Here is a 15,085-nt window from a genome sequence, read left to right as displayed (position 1 = left end):
CTTAAGCAGAGGGCTTTGATTAAGAGGCCTGGGGCTTGGGGGGTTGGGAGGCACTGAAAGAACCTGATGATAGGCTGTGGAGACGGAGAATAGGAAGATTTTCTGTTTTCTGGGTTTTTTTTTTTAATTTTTTTTTTCAACTTTTTTTTTTTTTTTTTTTTTTTTTTTTGGGACAGAGAGAGACAGAGCATGAACGGGGGAGGGGCAGAGAGAGAGGGAGACACAGAATCAGAAACAGGCTCCAGGCTCTGAGCCATCAGCCCAGAGCCTGACGCGGGGCTCGAACTCACGGACCGCGAGATCATGACCTGGCTGAAGTCGGACGCCCAACCGACTGCGCCACCCAGGCGCCCCTCTGTTTTCTGGTTTTATCCTCTTGTTGGATGCTAGTGCCCACATAGTGGATGCAGAAAAAGAAACAGGCGTTTTCCTAGTTTTGGTCACTGTGGCTGGCCCTGTGGGATTCCTGGCTAGCTGTCTCCGGTTAGTTATTGGAGTTTTTGTTAGTCTTCATTTTATTTCCCTTTCTGGTGTTTTACCCCAGATGTGGAGCCGGTAACCCACATACAAGTGATAAGAATCCTGTCTCCATTTCTCTCAGATGCCAGCAGCTTTGATGTTTGAATATGGCATAACATCCTCTCTAAAATATCCACAAAATGGGTATTTGATGTGTGGGGTCTTGGTGGTCCATAACTTCTCTAGGATTGCTGTGTACCCACCTCTTCCCCGACTGGTCTTCCTAACCACTGTTTGCACACATTTCACTGGTGCTGGCATCACCCTTTCTTATTCACCATGACTTCCGTGTTCTTGCTTCTCTGTGTTCTAATGCCCTTGTTAGCGTTGCCCCAGAGAAAACACTGTAGAGGTGCCTCTTCGCATCCCTGGGTCACTTCTGACTTGTGCCAATGGCACGTTGCACTTGATCTGCTAAAGTGGGAGGGATTCCTTCTTGGAGCTCCAGTGCCCTCCTCATGCCATATTTTGTCAGGGTCATCTTGCAAAGAGCTAATTTCTGGTTCAAAATTGTTTGGATTTTGCAAAGGTACCGTTCTTACCATTTTTTCAGTTTCTGTTTGTGGCCACCACCCCTCGCCACCTTAGATACTTATTTTGAGTTAAATATTACTCTAAGTATCCTTTGCCCACACCTGCCTCCCCCACTCTTGCCACTCTTCTTTTGTTACAAATCTTTCTCTCTCCTCACTTTGCCTTTATTTCCTATATTACCATAAGCTGCCATAAGCAGCCCTTTTGGGTTGATTGGGCTCCACAAAACTCAATTAAGTTTTCATATTGTATTAATAACTGAATAAAGTAGCCTTTTCATGTTACTTTTTTGCTAATAGCCATCTTTGCTGAGCTAAATAGTTTTCTTTGGGTGGTGATCAATGATTCTTTCAACTCCCTTGTCAACTTCAACTTGATCACTTGTATTAGCTTCCTGCTTTGTAAATAAGGAATGTGAACACCACACGCAGCTCTTTCATGTGGAGACATCGCCACCGTGTGGACTGACAGGATATTGCTAAGGAAGTTCTTTTAGCCTAGTTTCATTTTTCTGATTACTGGTAAATTGACATTCACATCTTTGACTTTCACTTTAAATACTATATCTGAGTTGGTGTGTATTAAATTAATTCATTAAGAAAATAGCTGAGTGCCAATTAAGCATTGTGTAGTATATATATATTGGGGGTGCTGGTGAGTTAGAGGAGTTTAAAAGCTAATGGGGGATGACTCCTAAAATAAATATTATGACTGGCAACTGCTTAATGTGAGCATGTACAAAATGCTCTGGGAACTCAGGAGGAGAGTGACTCAATTTATTTGGAAGCCACTAAAACACTTCTCAGAGGAAGTGGTAGTTAGCCTGGAATTCAAAGGATGAGTAATAAGTTTACTAGATAAAAGGTACTGTTTAGAAGCTGGAACAGCAGGTTTGTCCAAAGGCCCTGAGGCTTTGGTGGGGAAAAAGTCAGCATGGCTGAACAGGTGAAGTTTGCAGTATAGGATATTTGGGGTTATGAGCAGAGGATAAAGTTGTACATTGGCCTTTTTAGAAATGGTCATAAGAGAGGAAAAGAGATGAAGAGAGCTAGTATTTTTTATGTACCTATTATGCAAGAACCTGCATATATACTGTTTTGTTAAATCCAAGTAACATTGTGAAAAAGGTATTGGTAGCCCCATTTTACAGTTGAGGAACTAGAATCTTAGAATTTAAGTTCACCAGGATCACATGGCTGGTAGGAAAGAATATATGTTCCCAAACCTTTGTCCTTTGCATAGCCACATACTGCTTCCTTCACGTGCTTTGTCAAGGGGTTTGGACTTTCTCCTGTTAGGGAACCATGGGTTATAAGCAGAAACATGATCTGATTTGCCTGAGCAAATGATAACTAAAATGGTGCCCAGTTTCTACCTGGTACAGCACATAGTTCCGTCTAAAAGATTCAGTGTAGTTGGAGGAAGACACCTAAATACCTCAGGACTAAGAATTCAAAGAGAAAAATATAAAATAGGATGAAATTAGATGGGATAAATATTTTGGAATTTGGAAAACAGTGACTGAGAAGATGTTACTACAGAAATAGGGTTTGAGCCATTGCTTTAAGGTACAATGTGATTGAGAAGATGGAGAAGGGCAAGTATCTTGGACAGACTGGAAGAGGTGGGAAGGGACAGGCAGGAAAGGAGCCTCCTGGAAGTACTGGGTTTGTGTTGAGGAGCAGAAGGAAATAAGGTGGGGAGAGAAGGACAGCAGATTACACACTTGCCTCTTCCCTGTTATTCCAAGTCTACACTTGCCATTTTGGTTTAGTTTTGTCTTAAAGGACATCATTCATTTTTGATTACTTCAGAGTCCTTTTAATTATACTGGGAGTGAATCAATCATGGTCCATTTAAATTTTTGTTTTGTTTGGGTTTATTCATTTTTTTCCTCGTTGATGAAATAAAAAACAGGAGGCTTTTAGAGTACCTTGTCACACAGCTAGGCTTTGTGGCTTTCATTTTGTCAATTGCAGAATGGGCTGTATTGGCATCAAATCGGTTGTCCAATATAGTTCTTAGTTTAGTCTAAAAAATTATAGGTCTTTTCTAAGTGTCCATCTTGGCTGCTCAGAGAGACTTGTGAAGTACTACTTTGCTGTATGTTCCTTTTTAATCTTTAGGCCACTCTTTTCTATCCATTACTGGTGATGTTAAGTCTTAGGTTACTTAGAAATGCCATCAGGTTTATTCCAAGATTCAGCTTTTTCCATTAGCTCATAATTTCAACCCTTGGCATATGCATGCGTGCGTGTGTGTGTGTGTGTGTGTGTGTGTGTGTGTACAGAGAGAGAGAGAGAGAGAAAGAGCATGAGAGCGAGTATGTGCATGCAGGGGAGAGGCAGAGGGTGTGAGAGAAAGAGAATCTTAAGCAGACTCCATGCCCAGCATGGAACCTGATGTGGGGCTCAGTCTTATGACCATGAGATCATGACCTGAGCTGAAATCAAGAGTCAGATGCTTAACCAACTGAGCCACCCAGGCACTCCAAAATTAATTAATTAATTAATTTTAGAGGAAGAGCACGCGAGAGCATTGTGAGCAAGGGAGAGGGACAGAGGGAGAGAGAGAGAGAATCCTGAGCAGACTCCATGCTCAGTGCGGAGCCCAATGCAGAGCTCCATCCCATGACCCTGGGATCATGACCTGGACCAAAATCAAGAGTGGGATGCTTAACTGACTGAGCCACCAGGTGCCCCCCCCCCCCACACTTAGCTCATATTTTTAAAACATAAAACAATTATTTGGGGAAAAAATTAAAACAACACTGCTGAATACAACACCTGCAACTTACTTGCATAGATATTGATAGAGTTGTACTTTTTTTTTTTTCTTGTAGTTTTTCTAAAGATTTTTCAAAGTTGACAAGCCTCATGCCTAAGAATCACCCGGGATCTTTGTTTAAAAGGCGCTGTGATGGATCTCCCACCTAGTGATCACAGATTGTTGGATTGGGTGGAATAGGTAGAGCCTGGGAGCATGCATTCTTAACCCAAGTGATTCATAAGCATACCAAAGCTTGAGAACCATTAGGCAAAGTGAAATCCCAGTATTAGTTCCAGATAATTATTATTGTTATAGTCCATCTTCTGTTAGCTGGCTCCATGGAAAGCTGAGTTTACAAACCTTGCACTTATTTCATCCATAGTAATTTGTCTTCAAAATGGACAGATACAGAATAACTAGAAAGCCAATGAATGTTGGTTATATTCTCCATGTCAAAGTTAATCTACACCATGGTACATGATAAAAAGCTCTAGAATAATTATGTTTTTCAGTTAAAATTTTTTTCAAATTTTTATTTATTTTTGAGAGAGAGAGAGAGAGAGTAGGAGAGACACAGAATCTGAAGCAGGCTCCAGGCTCTGAGCTGTCAGCACAGAGCTCGATATGGGGCTTGAACCCCTGAACCGTGAGATCATGACTGAGCCAAAGTCGGATGTCCAACCAACTGAGCCACCCAGGTGCCCCAGCTCTAGAATAATTATTATTTGCATTTCATGAGCATTGTTCATTTAATCCTTGCAGTCACTTTAGTAAGCTGCCAAGGCCACATAACTGGTAAGCAGTGACCTACCTTAATTTCCTATTTTTCTAGATTTCGGTTCTCTTTGGTGATAAAGGGAATATTGTAGGAACACTTTTTACTTCACCTAAATTAGAATTTAGTAATATTGTTGTCACTTTATGTTAAGAAAGATGAGTAAGTTTTTTCCCCCAAACTTAGTAAATGATTGTAGATTGCAAAAGCCAGTGATTAAAATCTGGAGGGAAAAGGGTATGAATTATTTCTGAAGTATTGTGCTTTGTATTCTCATTTGAGAAATCATTTAACTTTTATGGTTTCATTGGAACTGAACTCTATTCAATAATATGTCTCTGTACATTTTCACAAGGCATTGCCATCAAGGACTAAGTAGTTGTGAAATTGGTTAAGACTGGACTTGGGGGAAATGGTGGTCAACTGCTGCTTTGTTTGTAAGCAGATAACAAAATGAAAATGATTACTTGATAGTCATTGGTCTTTTAAATAACTATTCAGAATTGTAAATAGAATTTTTTGTCCTTTAAAAACTTTTGGAATTTATTTACATGCCCCCCAAAGGACAGACTTGGGGGAGATTGCTGAGGACGCCCTTGCACACACATGTGATTCATTGTGATACAAGACAAGTGCAGCATACATCTCCATGTTGTACTCTTCACAACAATGGGGTATGCTCCGTGTACTTCCTTTCCACCCCTTCCCCTGGCTAGAGTGTGAATACGGTGGTGAGGTTTGGAGTTGCCACCTTAGAATATGACATGGATGCTATGGGTTGGGGTGACTAAGCCCCTCAATAGAAAGAGCCTAAGTTCTTCATACCATGGAACTTCTATATCAGCCTTGGGTCCTTGGTGCTAAGGCTGTTATAATATGTGTGAGAGAGAAATGAACTCCCTCCTGGTTAAGCCGTTGCTATAGTATTTGGTTTTTTGTTTTGTTTTAATAGTAGCTGAGCTTGTATCCTAACTAATAAATTTGGCAAACTTGGCTGTGTAAAATAAAATAACTTACACATAGCAAAAAGCACAAAGGATAAAGCAACAGAGGAAAAAGTTATTCACAGCACATATTTCAAAAAGGTTAGTTTTGGAGTGCCTGGGTGGCTCAGTTGGGCATCCAACTCTTGATTTTGGCTGAGGTCATGATCCTAGGGTCCTGGGATGGAGCCCCCACATCAGGCTCTGCATTGAACGTGGAGCCTGCTTGGGATTCTCTCTCCCTCTCCTTCTGTCCCTTTCCCCCTGCTCCTGTGCACGTGCACTTCTCTCTAAATAAAAAAGTAAAAGATTAAAAAAAATGACTTTTTTTCTTTTGAGAGAGAGCAAGCACATGCATGTGAGCAGGGGATGGAGGGAGGGAGGGAGGGAGGGAGAGAGAGAGAGAGAGAGAGAGAGAATCTTAAGCATGTTCCATGCGGGGACTCTATCCCACCACCCTGGGATCATGACATGAACTGAAATCAAGAATCGGACACTCAACCAACTGAGCCACCCAGGTGTCCCAAAAGGTCAATTTTTATAAAGAAATAAAAAAAAAATAAGAAAAAAAGATGCTCTTGTAATAATAATAAGAAAAAGAAATGAAAAAAATTATACTAAGGTACCCTTGTCATTAAGCAGATTGGCAAAAGCCTAAAAGATTGATAAAAAGCCTCAGTGGTAGAATTCCTCGTGCTCCCCTATGGCTTACCCCTCACCCGCTCTGCCTCAGCTGCACCATCGTGTCGTCCTTGCTAGGCCATGTCAGCCTCTGCACTAACATTCTGGATCCTCCCTGCCCTTTGCTGGGAAGGGAAGGCTGGTCCCTTAGGAAGTCAGCTGGCTGTCAGCCCCTTCCTTTACCCAGATGTGCTCTTCTCATTGACACGTACCTTGCCCACCCATTTCCAGTGGTATCACCCCCCATTTTCCTTAACCTGTACTAATTTCTCTCCCCAGAGCACTGATTTATAATTTACCAATTTATTATTTTTATTGTTTATTATCTTTGTTGTCCCACCAGAATATAAACTCCATGAGTGAAAGGGCCTTTTCCTTGTTGTTGTTGAGGTTCTCTGAAGTATCCTGAGCACCTAGAATAAGCCCTTATCCTAAAATTGTGAAACATTTGTTTGTTAAACAAATATAACAAACTGTAGTAGTAAGGCTGTGTGGAAGTAAGTAGGCAAATAAGTTGCTGAGCACCTGTGGAAGACAATTTGACATTTATCGTACCCTTTGACCCAGCAGTTGTATTTCTGGTTACTAGGTCCAGTCAATACTGTATGCACAAGGTTACCTAAAGCACTTTTTATTAACATATTTTTAAATAATTGCAAATGATTAAAAACAACAGAAATGACTGTCACTAGGGGTTGGCTAAGGCAAATATGGCACATCTGTAAGAAAGCCGGCTTCTCATGAAGAGATCTCTAAGAGTTACCACAAAGGAAAGAACACTATAGAGTATGCTATCTTTCCATAAGAAGAAAAACAGACCACGGAGAGAATGAGAATATATGTCTATTCTTCTGTGCGTACACATAAAGAAATTCTGAAAGAATATCTAACAAGTGTGGCAGAAAAATGTGCGAGCATGGTAGACGGAAAAAGGTAGGGAAAACCTGAGTTTCACTGATTACTTCTTTCTATTTTGTTTTATCAAGCAGGGAAAATATTTTCAGTTCAAAACATCCGAAGATAAAACTTAGGATGGTAGGTGCAGTAGGTCTAAGGAACATTACAACGTTTAAATATACTGATAAATATCTTTAGCTTATTTGGGAGACAAAAATAATTTTTAGAAGCTTTTTGTTTCAAGTTTGTTTATTTATTTTGAGAGAGAAAGAGAGAGAGAGAGTGAGGAAGGGGCAGAGAGAGAGGAAGAGAGAGAATCCTAAGCAGGCTGTGAGCACAGGACCCGATGTGGGGCTCGAACTCACAAACTATGTGATCATGACCTGAGCTGAAGTCGAGTTGGATGCTCAACCGACTGAGCCAGCCACCCAGGCACCCCGGAGTTTTATAAAAAGTAACTTAAAAAATGATTCCAATAGTCAAATAATGGTATTTTTATGTATGTGTTTTATGCTATTTCATTGTTCTTCATGGTTCTAAAAGAAACATGGGTACTATACTTTGTGCTATATATGTTTTAATTTTGTTGTTGTTGTCATAGATAATCATCTGATTTTGTTACCTTTTCTTTTCAGTCCTGATGATATTGGGACCTGCTGGTATATACTTCTCTCTGGTTCCGTGTTCATTAAGGAATCCATGTTTCTTCCAAGAAGCAGGTATTGTATAGACATTCTGTAATGGATTTTCCATGAAGCTTTAAATGTCTTTGTAGAATTGAGTTCCTTTGCAGAATTCTGTTGTTTCCTCTTCTGACAGAAAGCAAGAGACTACCTTGGGGCATTGATCTTTAAGAAAGGATTACTTTATGTTTAAACACTGTTACAATCTCTTTAACCAAGGGAAAGAACAAAAGACATGTTGATCACATGTCCATTTGTTATAGGAGCACATCAGGCTAGTTTAGGGCACATTTGTTTATTGGGAATAAAATCTGTCTCCATTAAAAGGCACTCTCATAAACATCTAATGAGAAGCAAAGAAAGTTCATTGAGACCTCATGGAACTAGAAATAGAAAGCCAGGGACTATCGTTGACTTTTCTGCTTCTCAGGACCATATGGTCTCTCATTCTTGCATTTGTCTGTGGACTGGCTCCCCGCTCTCTAAGGCTATTAATGTTTTTCTCCCTGTGATTTTGGCTTACAGGTGCTGACTATTGACTTGTGAGCTTATGTCCCTAATGTTTCCGTCATTTGACTGTAGTGCCTGTGTCTTTTCTTTGGATTCTTCAGGCTACAGTCTGATTGGCCAGGCTTGGGGCAGATATGCACCTCGTTCCAATCAGCTATGGCCAAGGAGGGTTAGGGCTCATCCGTTACACATATATGTTCAGTTCCCTGACTGAAGGTGTCAGCCACTAAGTTTTACTAGTTATTTTTTACCCCAATTGTTTATTTTTCACGGTTGTATATTTTTATTTTGACTAAAGTTTAAAACGTTTTAACAGATTAAATATCTTTATTTAAATTTACTAAATAAATATTTAAATGGGCAAAATTTATTAAAGCATAGTGACTGCTCCCCCCCCCCCCCTTCTATAACTTCACTCTCTCATGAAAATATTTAACTGTATTCTTGATGAGTAATTCTGAATGGGTCAGGGACAAATTAAGAATCTATTTTAAAAACATGAGCAAACATTTATAAAATGTCAGAGTCAGTGAGATAGGGAGAGGCAATTTATGCATGCCTGGGTGTGGTAATAGAAGGCACTGGGATGGCTTTTGGAGGTAGGGACTTGGGCAGTAAGAGAGTGCCAGAGGCGCATTGCATCTAGTGAAAAACAATCTCTGGTGCAATTCCCATGCCTCTTTGCCCTCTGCTTCTCCGAGATCAGACTGGCAGGCATTATTCTCTTTGGAAAATAGCCCCATGAGGGAGAGAGGCTGGCTCTATTGCCTGCCTATTTGTGGTTGTTCTTATAGTAGCGATAGTTATAGTAATGGAAATAGCACTGGTAGTGGTAGTAGCAGTAATAAAGTGATGATGGAAAAATAGCTAAGGCTTTGACAGTGCTTTCTATTTACCAGCTCACCATTTTGAATAGTGTGTGTGTGTGTGTGTGTGTGTGTGTGTGTGTGTGATCGTTTAGTATTGCAACTACCCTTTGAGGTAAGTATAATTTTCATCTGCATTTCGAGACTGAGGAAACTGGCAGTACAGTATGGTGGATGGTTTTGCCTCCTGGAATTCTGCCTGGGATGCTGGGAGTGAGCCGATGAACCAGCTCCTATAGTTCTAGGAATTCTGTTTCCCAGAGGAATGGAGAATTGATTAACGTTCTTGTCCTTCAAATACAGGACCTACTTACTTTTTGGTCTCTTTTTGGGGGCTCTAACTCTGTTTCTGAACTTGGATGAAGGTATAGTCAAACAATATTTAAGCATTGGTATATTTTTAAATTATGTATAATTTTAATATAAAAAGTAATAATAAATAGTGTGTAAATTAGCAAAGGTAAAGAGATGGAAAAAATCACTTATAATCTCTCACTCAAAGTAATAATTCTGTAATACTCTATAGTGTTTTCCTATCTAGTCTTACATGTATGTGTTTCACGTACTGAAGAGCATACTTAATAAACAATGTAATATCTTATTTATTTCAATTAAAGAATATGTGTACATATAAGTGTTGCCTTGCAATATTAAAAGCTCTTTAAAAGGCTTGCTCTTGATGTATCTTGATGCCTATTTAATTGTTCAGTTATTTGAACTTTCCACAGTTTAGTTAATAATTGTAAGGGTACATTTTTGATGGCTTTTCATTATAAATATTGCTTTAATGACTGTGATTTGAAATTTATGTATCTTAAAGGAGGACAGAGGTTAGTGACTTCATTATTCTATTGATGCAAGGTCTGTTATACAAAACAAATCTATAGACTGAGACTCTAGAACAGTGAAGGAGCCTGTGATGGTCTTTTTTCAGTACCAGCCATCATTAACTAGTCAAGTAACAGCTTGTTCTAACTTCTGGAAAGGGAACCTAATGTTCAGAAAACTGCTGTTCTGGAAGAAAGAGGACTTGTAGTTCAGACCTATTTTATGAACACATTGGACTCTGCCTAATTATTTTAAAAGATGACATAAGTTACTCTTTCTCTGGCTGGATGTCAAATGCTTGCAAGCCAGTACTTTAATGGGATGAAGGAAGGAATGGTGTTTCAGTCTGAATGACAAGCTAGTACTATATATAGGCTATGTCTTCACGTTGCACCTGTGACATTTGCTCTAAGTTGTTTGTTTCTTTTGGTGATGTTGCCTTAGGAATAGTGTTCATACTGTTTTAATAGGAAGGAGTTTATACTGGTGCTGTGCTAAAGGTTGACACTAGTGATGCATATATATTTATTTCTCCACAAAATATTGAGGTTTGATTAAAGAATAGTATGGTTGAGGTGTTAGTAACAATCTGGTTTTATAAAACTAGTTCACAGATGATTCTCCACATTTATCATATTTTTATCATGTTAGTCTGGAAATTGTTTATTGGTATATATAATAAGTAACCTGATCACTCATTTTGACAGCTAATTCACCCTGAACAGTTAGTTTTGAATCAAAATACTTTGAAGAATATTTTTATGTTTTTACCTAATTCTCATGAAATTGCTTTGACACCTGATTATCATCAAGTGAGAAGGATGATATACATTGCAAAAAATCTGCCATTTGGCTTCTAGGTTTCATTTGCTGTATTGAATTCCTTGATTGACATTGAGGTCAGCACTTTATGGTTTTAAAAAAAAATTTTTTTTTTGTTTTCTTTTTAGATAAATGTTCTTTGGGTTGCATACCTTTATGTTGTTGAAACATGAATCATTTTCCCTGTTAAGAGTTATGACATTCACGGAGTCTATTAATTCCTTTGAGACTATCAGTGACAGCTTACTCTTTTCTGTTCTAAGTAATTTAAGTGAAATGAATGTTTTTGTGAGTTTTATTGTAAATCTATTAGAAATATATCAAGGTTTGAAATGCTGGTATTTGTACAAATGGCAGTAATGTCATTTATAATGTTATTACATAAAATGTTGCCCCAATACAGGGCGAAACTCTTATGTGGAGTAAAAATTTGTAGTCCTGAAGCAATGTGCAATTTATAGTAATGGTTTTCTCAGTCTTATTTAAAAATAAATTCAGTTTCTTTGATCAGAAAGGTGGTGAACAAAGGTAATTTAGCAGTGCAACAAAGGTTATTGTCATTCTCACTTACGAAGATGTCAGAGGAGACATTTGTCATAGATGAAGATAGAAACAGTGTAAATTGGATGTGTTTTCCAGTCCTTTCAGCAGAGTAGTGGTAGTCACTGAGTTGTGCATGTTGTGTACCGCACAACTCAGCGATGTGCTGTTTTAACCACAGTAATAGACTGTGAAAAGCAGAGAGTGGTGAAATATTTTGAGAAAGGAGTTTTTGCCCCCTAACTTTTTCAAAGGCATCATTTGCAACAACAGTGGAGCTGGAAAGCAAGAGATGAAAACTGTTTCATCTAAAGTTGCAGGTTTAGAAGTGTTTTTCTTAATGTACTTTTGTTTATTCTACATAATGGGCAGGAAGATAATAATGTTCATTGTCCTAATGTGTTCTAAATCAGTGTTATTTATGGAACTTTAATAGAAATTGTTATATACTTAAAATTTTCCCACTTTTAAAATTGTCCCATCCTACGAATGCTGAACCTATTTTGTAGTAAATTCACAATTTAGTAACTTGGATTAACATGTTATTTTAATATGTTAATCCAGGCTGCTGGGTTAAGCCAGGCTTCTGGCTTCTTTGGAAGGCTGAGAATTTTAGATATAGAAGATAGGCTTAGACTGTGCGTCTAAACTTTCCCTTGCTATTTGGATTGTTTGTTAGAGAAGAAGACAGTACCTATATTGTATATTAACTCATAGAGTGGAATCTTTTCCTAGTAATTTATCAGTCATTTTACATTTATTTGCAAAAAACAGAATGCTAGATGTTTAAACATTACTGTCATACAGACTCTTTCTTTGAGTTTATGTTGGTCATAATCCGGGGCGGGGGGGGGGGGGAGATCACTTTATTTAAAATGTTGAACCTGATTTTCTCAATAGAATCAATTTTATCATAGAAGCCCCAAGGAAGGGCCTTTTAGTAGAAATGACCATGTATCCCACCACATTCAAACATAAATAATATTTTTATTGCTCTGGTAGCTAAAAACTTTCTATATTTTTTATATGCCGTGCAATTAGTAAACAAATCTCTTCATATTAGTGTGGCAGGGGCTGTGAGTTTGAAGGAAAAAATAAGCCCGGGGTGGCCATACCCTAAACACTTCAAAGATGCCAAGAAATGGGTTGCAATCAAAGATGGGAGCCAGAGGACCTGGGGAGAAAAACCTGTCTATACAGAGGGCTGGAGGCTTCTAGTGCCCGGATGCTAGGGTCCAGCTACCAGGTGGTCAGGCAGCGGACTTAGTGGGGCAAGTAATCTGTACACTGTAAGTGTCGTGAGAAGTTATGTCTGCAACTGGCAAAGCCCTGTCCGTGGAAACTGCTGAACACTGAAATGCCATAAAAATTTAGGATTAGTTCATAGGCCTTTTTTCATATTTATGGGTCATTCTGTCTCATTCTAAAGTAAGTTTGGTAGAGTTTAAATTTTGAGGCATATTTCCATGTCATTTCAAATAGTAGTTGAAACTTGCATTAAGTCCTGCTGTGTGGTCTCTGTAGTAAGTTCTGGAGTATGCAGAGGAAACAAAATGGTCTACTCCCTGCTGTCACATAATTTAGTATCTGGTTGGGGAGATGAGACAGTCATATATGAAGCATGAAAAAATCGCATAGGTGTCGTTAAATAATACAGTGTAAATTGATGTAGCAAAGACCACACAAAATACAAAAGACCTTCCAAGATTAGTGGTGTCTTAATGTATGTGGTAATGAGGAGTAGCTCTTAAGTGAATTCTGAGTTAGGTTTATGATTTAGATTGTTGGATAGTGGTTGGAAAGGAAGTCTGGACATACTAAAGAGCATGAGTGATGGCACGAAATAAGATTGAAGGTGGGGCAGTTCATACATTAGCAATAGCTTGAGTGGAGTCACAAGAATAGGATCATTTATCTAGAACAGACATGCACTTTAGGGAGTGAACTAGTTGCAAAAGCATTGGTGATGGTGGCATTAATGAGAAGTCTAGTTTACAAAGCTGTGGAAGTTGGCTGGAAAGGCTAGGGTTGTTGGTAAGTTAGGTGTCAAGGAACGTTGGCAAGAGGTTGGGAGAAATGCACACATCATTTATTTGTATCATATTGGCTGTGTCCATTTACAAGCAGTACTTCTCTTTCATTGATACCAAATATATCCACAATTTAAAAATTAAAATTGTGGTATGGTACTCTCAAACTCACATTTTAAATTAGAGCTGGCAGCTATAATGAGGATAAGTGGGGAAACAAGACATTTAACTAATCAGTTCTGAGAGGCTGAAATACTATTCTCATTATGATTCACATGACAAACAATGAGCTACTTGAGTTTAAAAATCACAGACCTACTTTCTGCTTGCCAGTGCTAGATGATAAGTTAATTGATTGCTCTGAAACTTGCTAGTTTTTTTTTTTTTTTTTCCCCCAGTAATGGAAGAAGGTGAAACAGTGGAAGAGTGATTCTGTATTTATGTGGTAGGGACTGAAAACACAACTAACTATTCCTTATTTCATGTGAAGAGTCATATAGGATTAGAAAATTGTATTCTTGAAAGAGTACAAATGTGTTATAAGTCATATGATGCCTTATTGGAGATGGAATATGGCTTTAAAAAAATAACTCACTGATGGGGTGCCTGGATGGCTCAATTGGTTAAGCGCCTGACTCTTGATTTTAGCTCAGGTCATGATCCTCAGGGTCATGAGATCAAGCCCTACATGGAGCTTGCTTAAGATTCTCTCTCTCCCTTCCCCTCTATCCCTCCCTGGCAGTCCTTTCTCTCTCTCCCTCTTTCTCTCTCTCTAAAAAAAAAAAAAAAAAAAAAAAAAAAAAAAAAAAGAAAAAAAACTCACTGATAAATGTTATGAAAGGGTAACTTTATTAGACATTAAGTGTATCCAGATGGCATGAAAGTAAGGTGAGGATCAGAGCTCTGGAGATTGTACATTACAGGTAAGATTTACCTTCAGTTATTAGCCAAATCACAACAATGGTGGTATAGATTAAGCATGGAAGAGAAATTGTGGTTAGTGAAGAAGGAAGGGGGGAAAAAGGTATAAGTCATCTCAAAACTGCTCTCATTGGGTTTTTAAGGTAATGTATTGGTCTAACATACCTTCCTTTCCATCATGGGGAGATATTGGTAACTTATAATAGGAATAATGACATGATACATAAGTTTTTTTAGAAGTTTTTTTTTTACAACCAGCATTACTAAAAGTTGTTTATTTCTTTAAAAAGAAGAAATTGATCCTCCTTCCCTCCCTTCTTTCTTTCCTTTCTCCCAAGATAAACCACAAGATTTTGTTTAATTCGTATTTGGAATAATATAAAGTCAGTGGATGATTGAAGAATTAGTAAGGGCTAATAAGTTATAAGAACCACTTATCTCAGACACTGTTGAGACAGTGTCTCAACAACTCATTGCCACATTATTTTGCAGAAGCAAGTGATTGGGGCCTGTGGTTGGCCAGTTAATGAAGGTAGTTGGTTAGGCATAGAATCATGGGAAGATACTTCTGTTTTAACTTAAAAATGTTCAGTTTGATCTATACATATACATATGTGTGTGTGTGTATTTTATATATATTTGCACATATAATTGGATTAAAATACACATATATATACATAAATGTGAGTGTGTGTGTGAGAATCACTCTTACCGGACTCGACTGTTT

General features: G+C 38.4%; 1 protein-coding gene across 6 annotated transcripts in view; it reads left to right on the top strand.

Annotated features, from left to right (window-relative positions):
• The window catches only part of RAPGEF2 (Rap guanine nucleotide exchange factor 2), a 247,027-nt gene that overhangs the window by 90,565 nt on the left and 141,377 nt on the right, over positions 1 to 15,085 (top strand). For all 6 annotated transcript variants that reach the window (XM_030312818.1, XM_030312814.1, XM_030312815.1 and 3 more), the window contains exon 4: positions 7,794 to 7,877. In XM_030312818.1, the coding sequence (XP_030168678.1) occupies positions 7,794 to 7,877 (84 nt within the window). The remainder of the gene's footprint in view (positions 1 to 7,793; positions 7,878 to 15,085) is intronic.

This window comes from Lynx canadensis, chromosome B1, assembly GCF_007474595.2.
Source record: "Lynx canadensis isolate LIC74 chromosome B1, mLynCan4.pri.v2, whole genome shotgun sequence".
Classification (NCBI taxonomy): Eukaryota; Metazoa; Chordata; class Mammalia; order Carnivora; family Felidae; genus Lynx; species Lynx canadensis.
The sequence above is the reverse complement of the archived record's forward strand: the minus strand, read 5'-3'. Positions and strand labels throughout refer to the sequence as shown.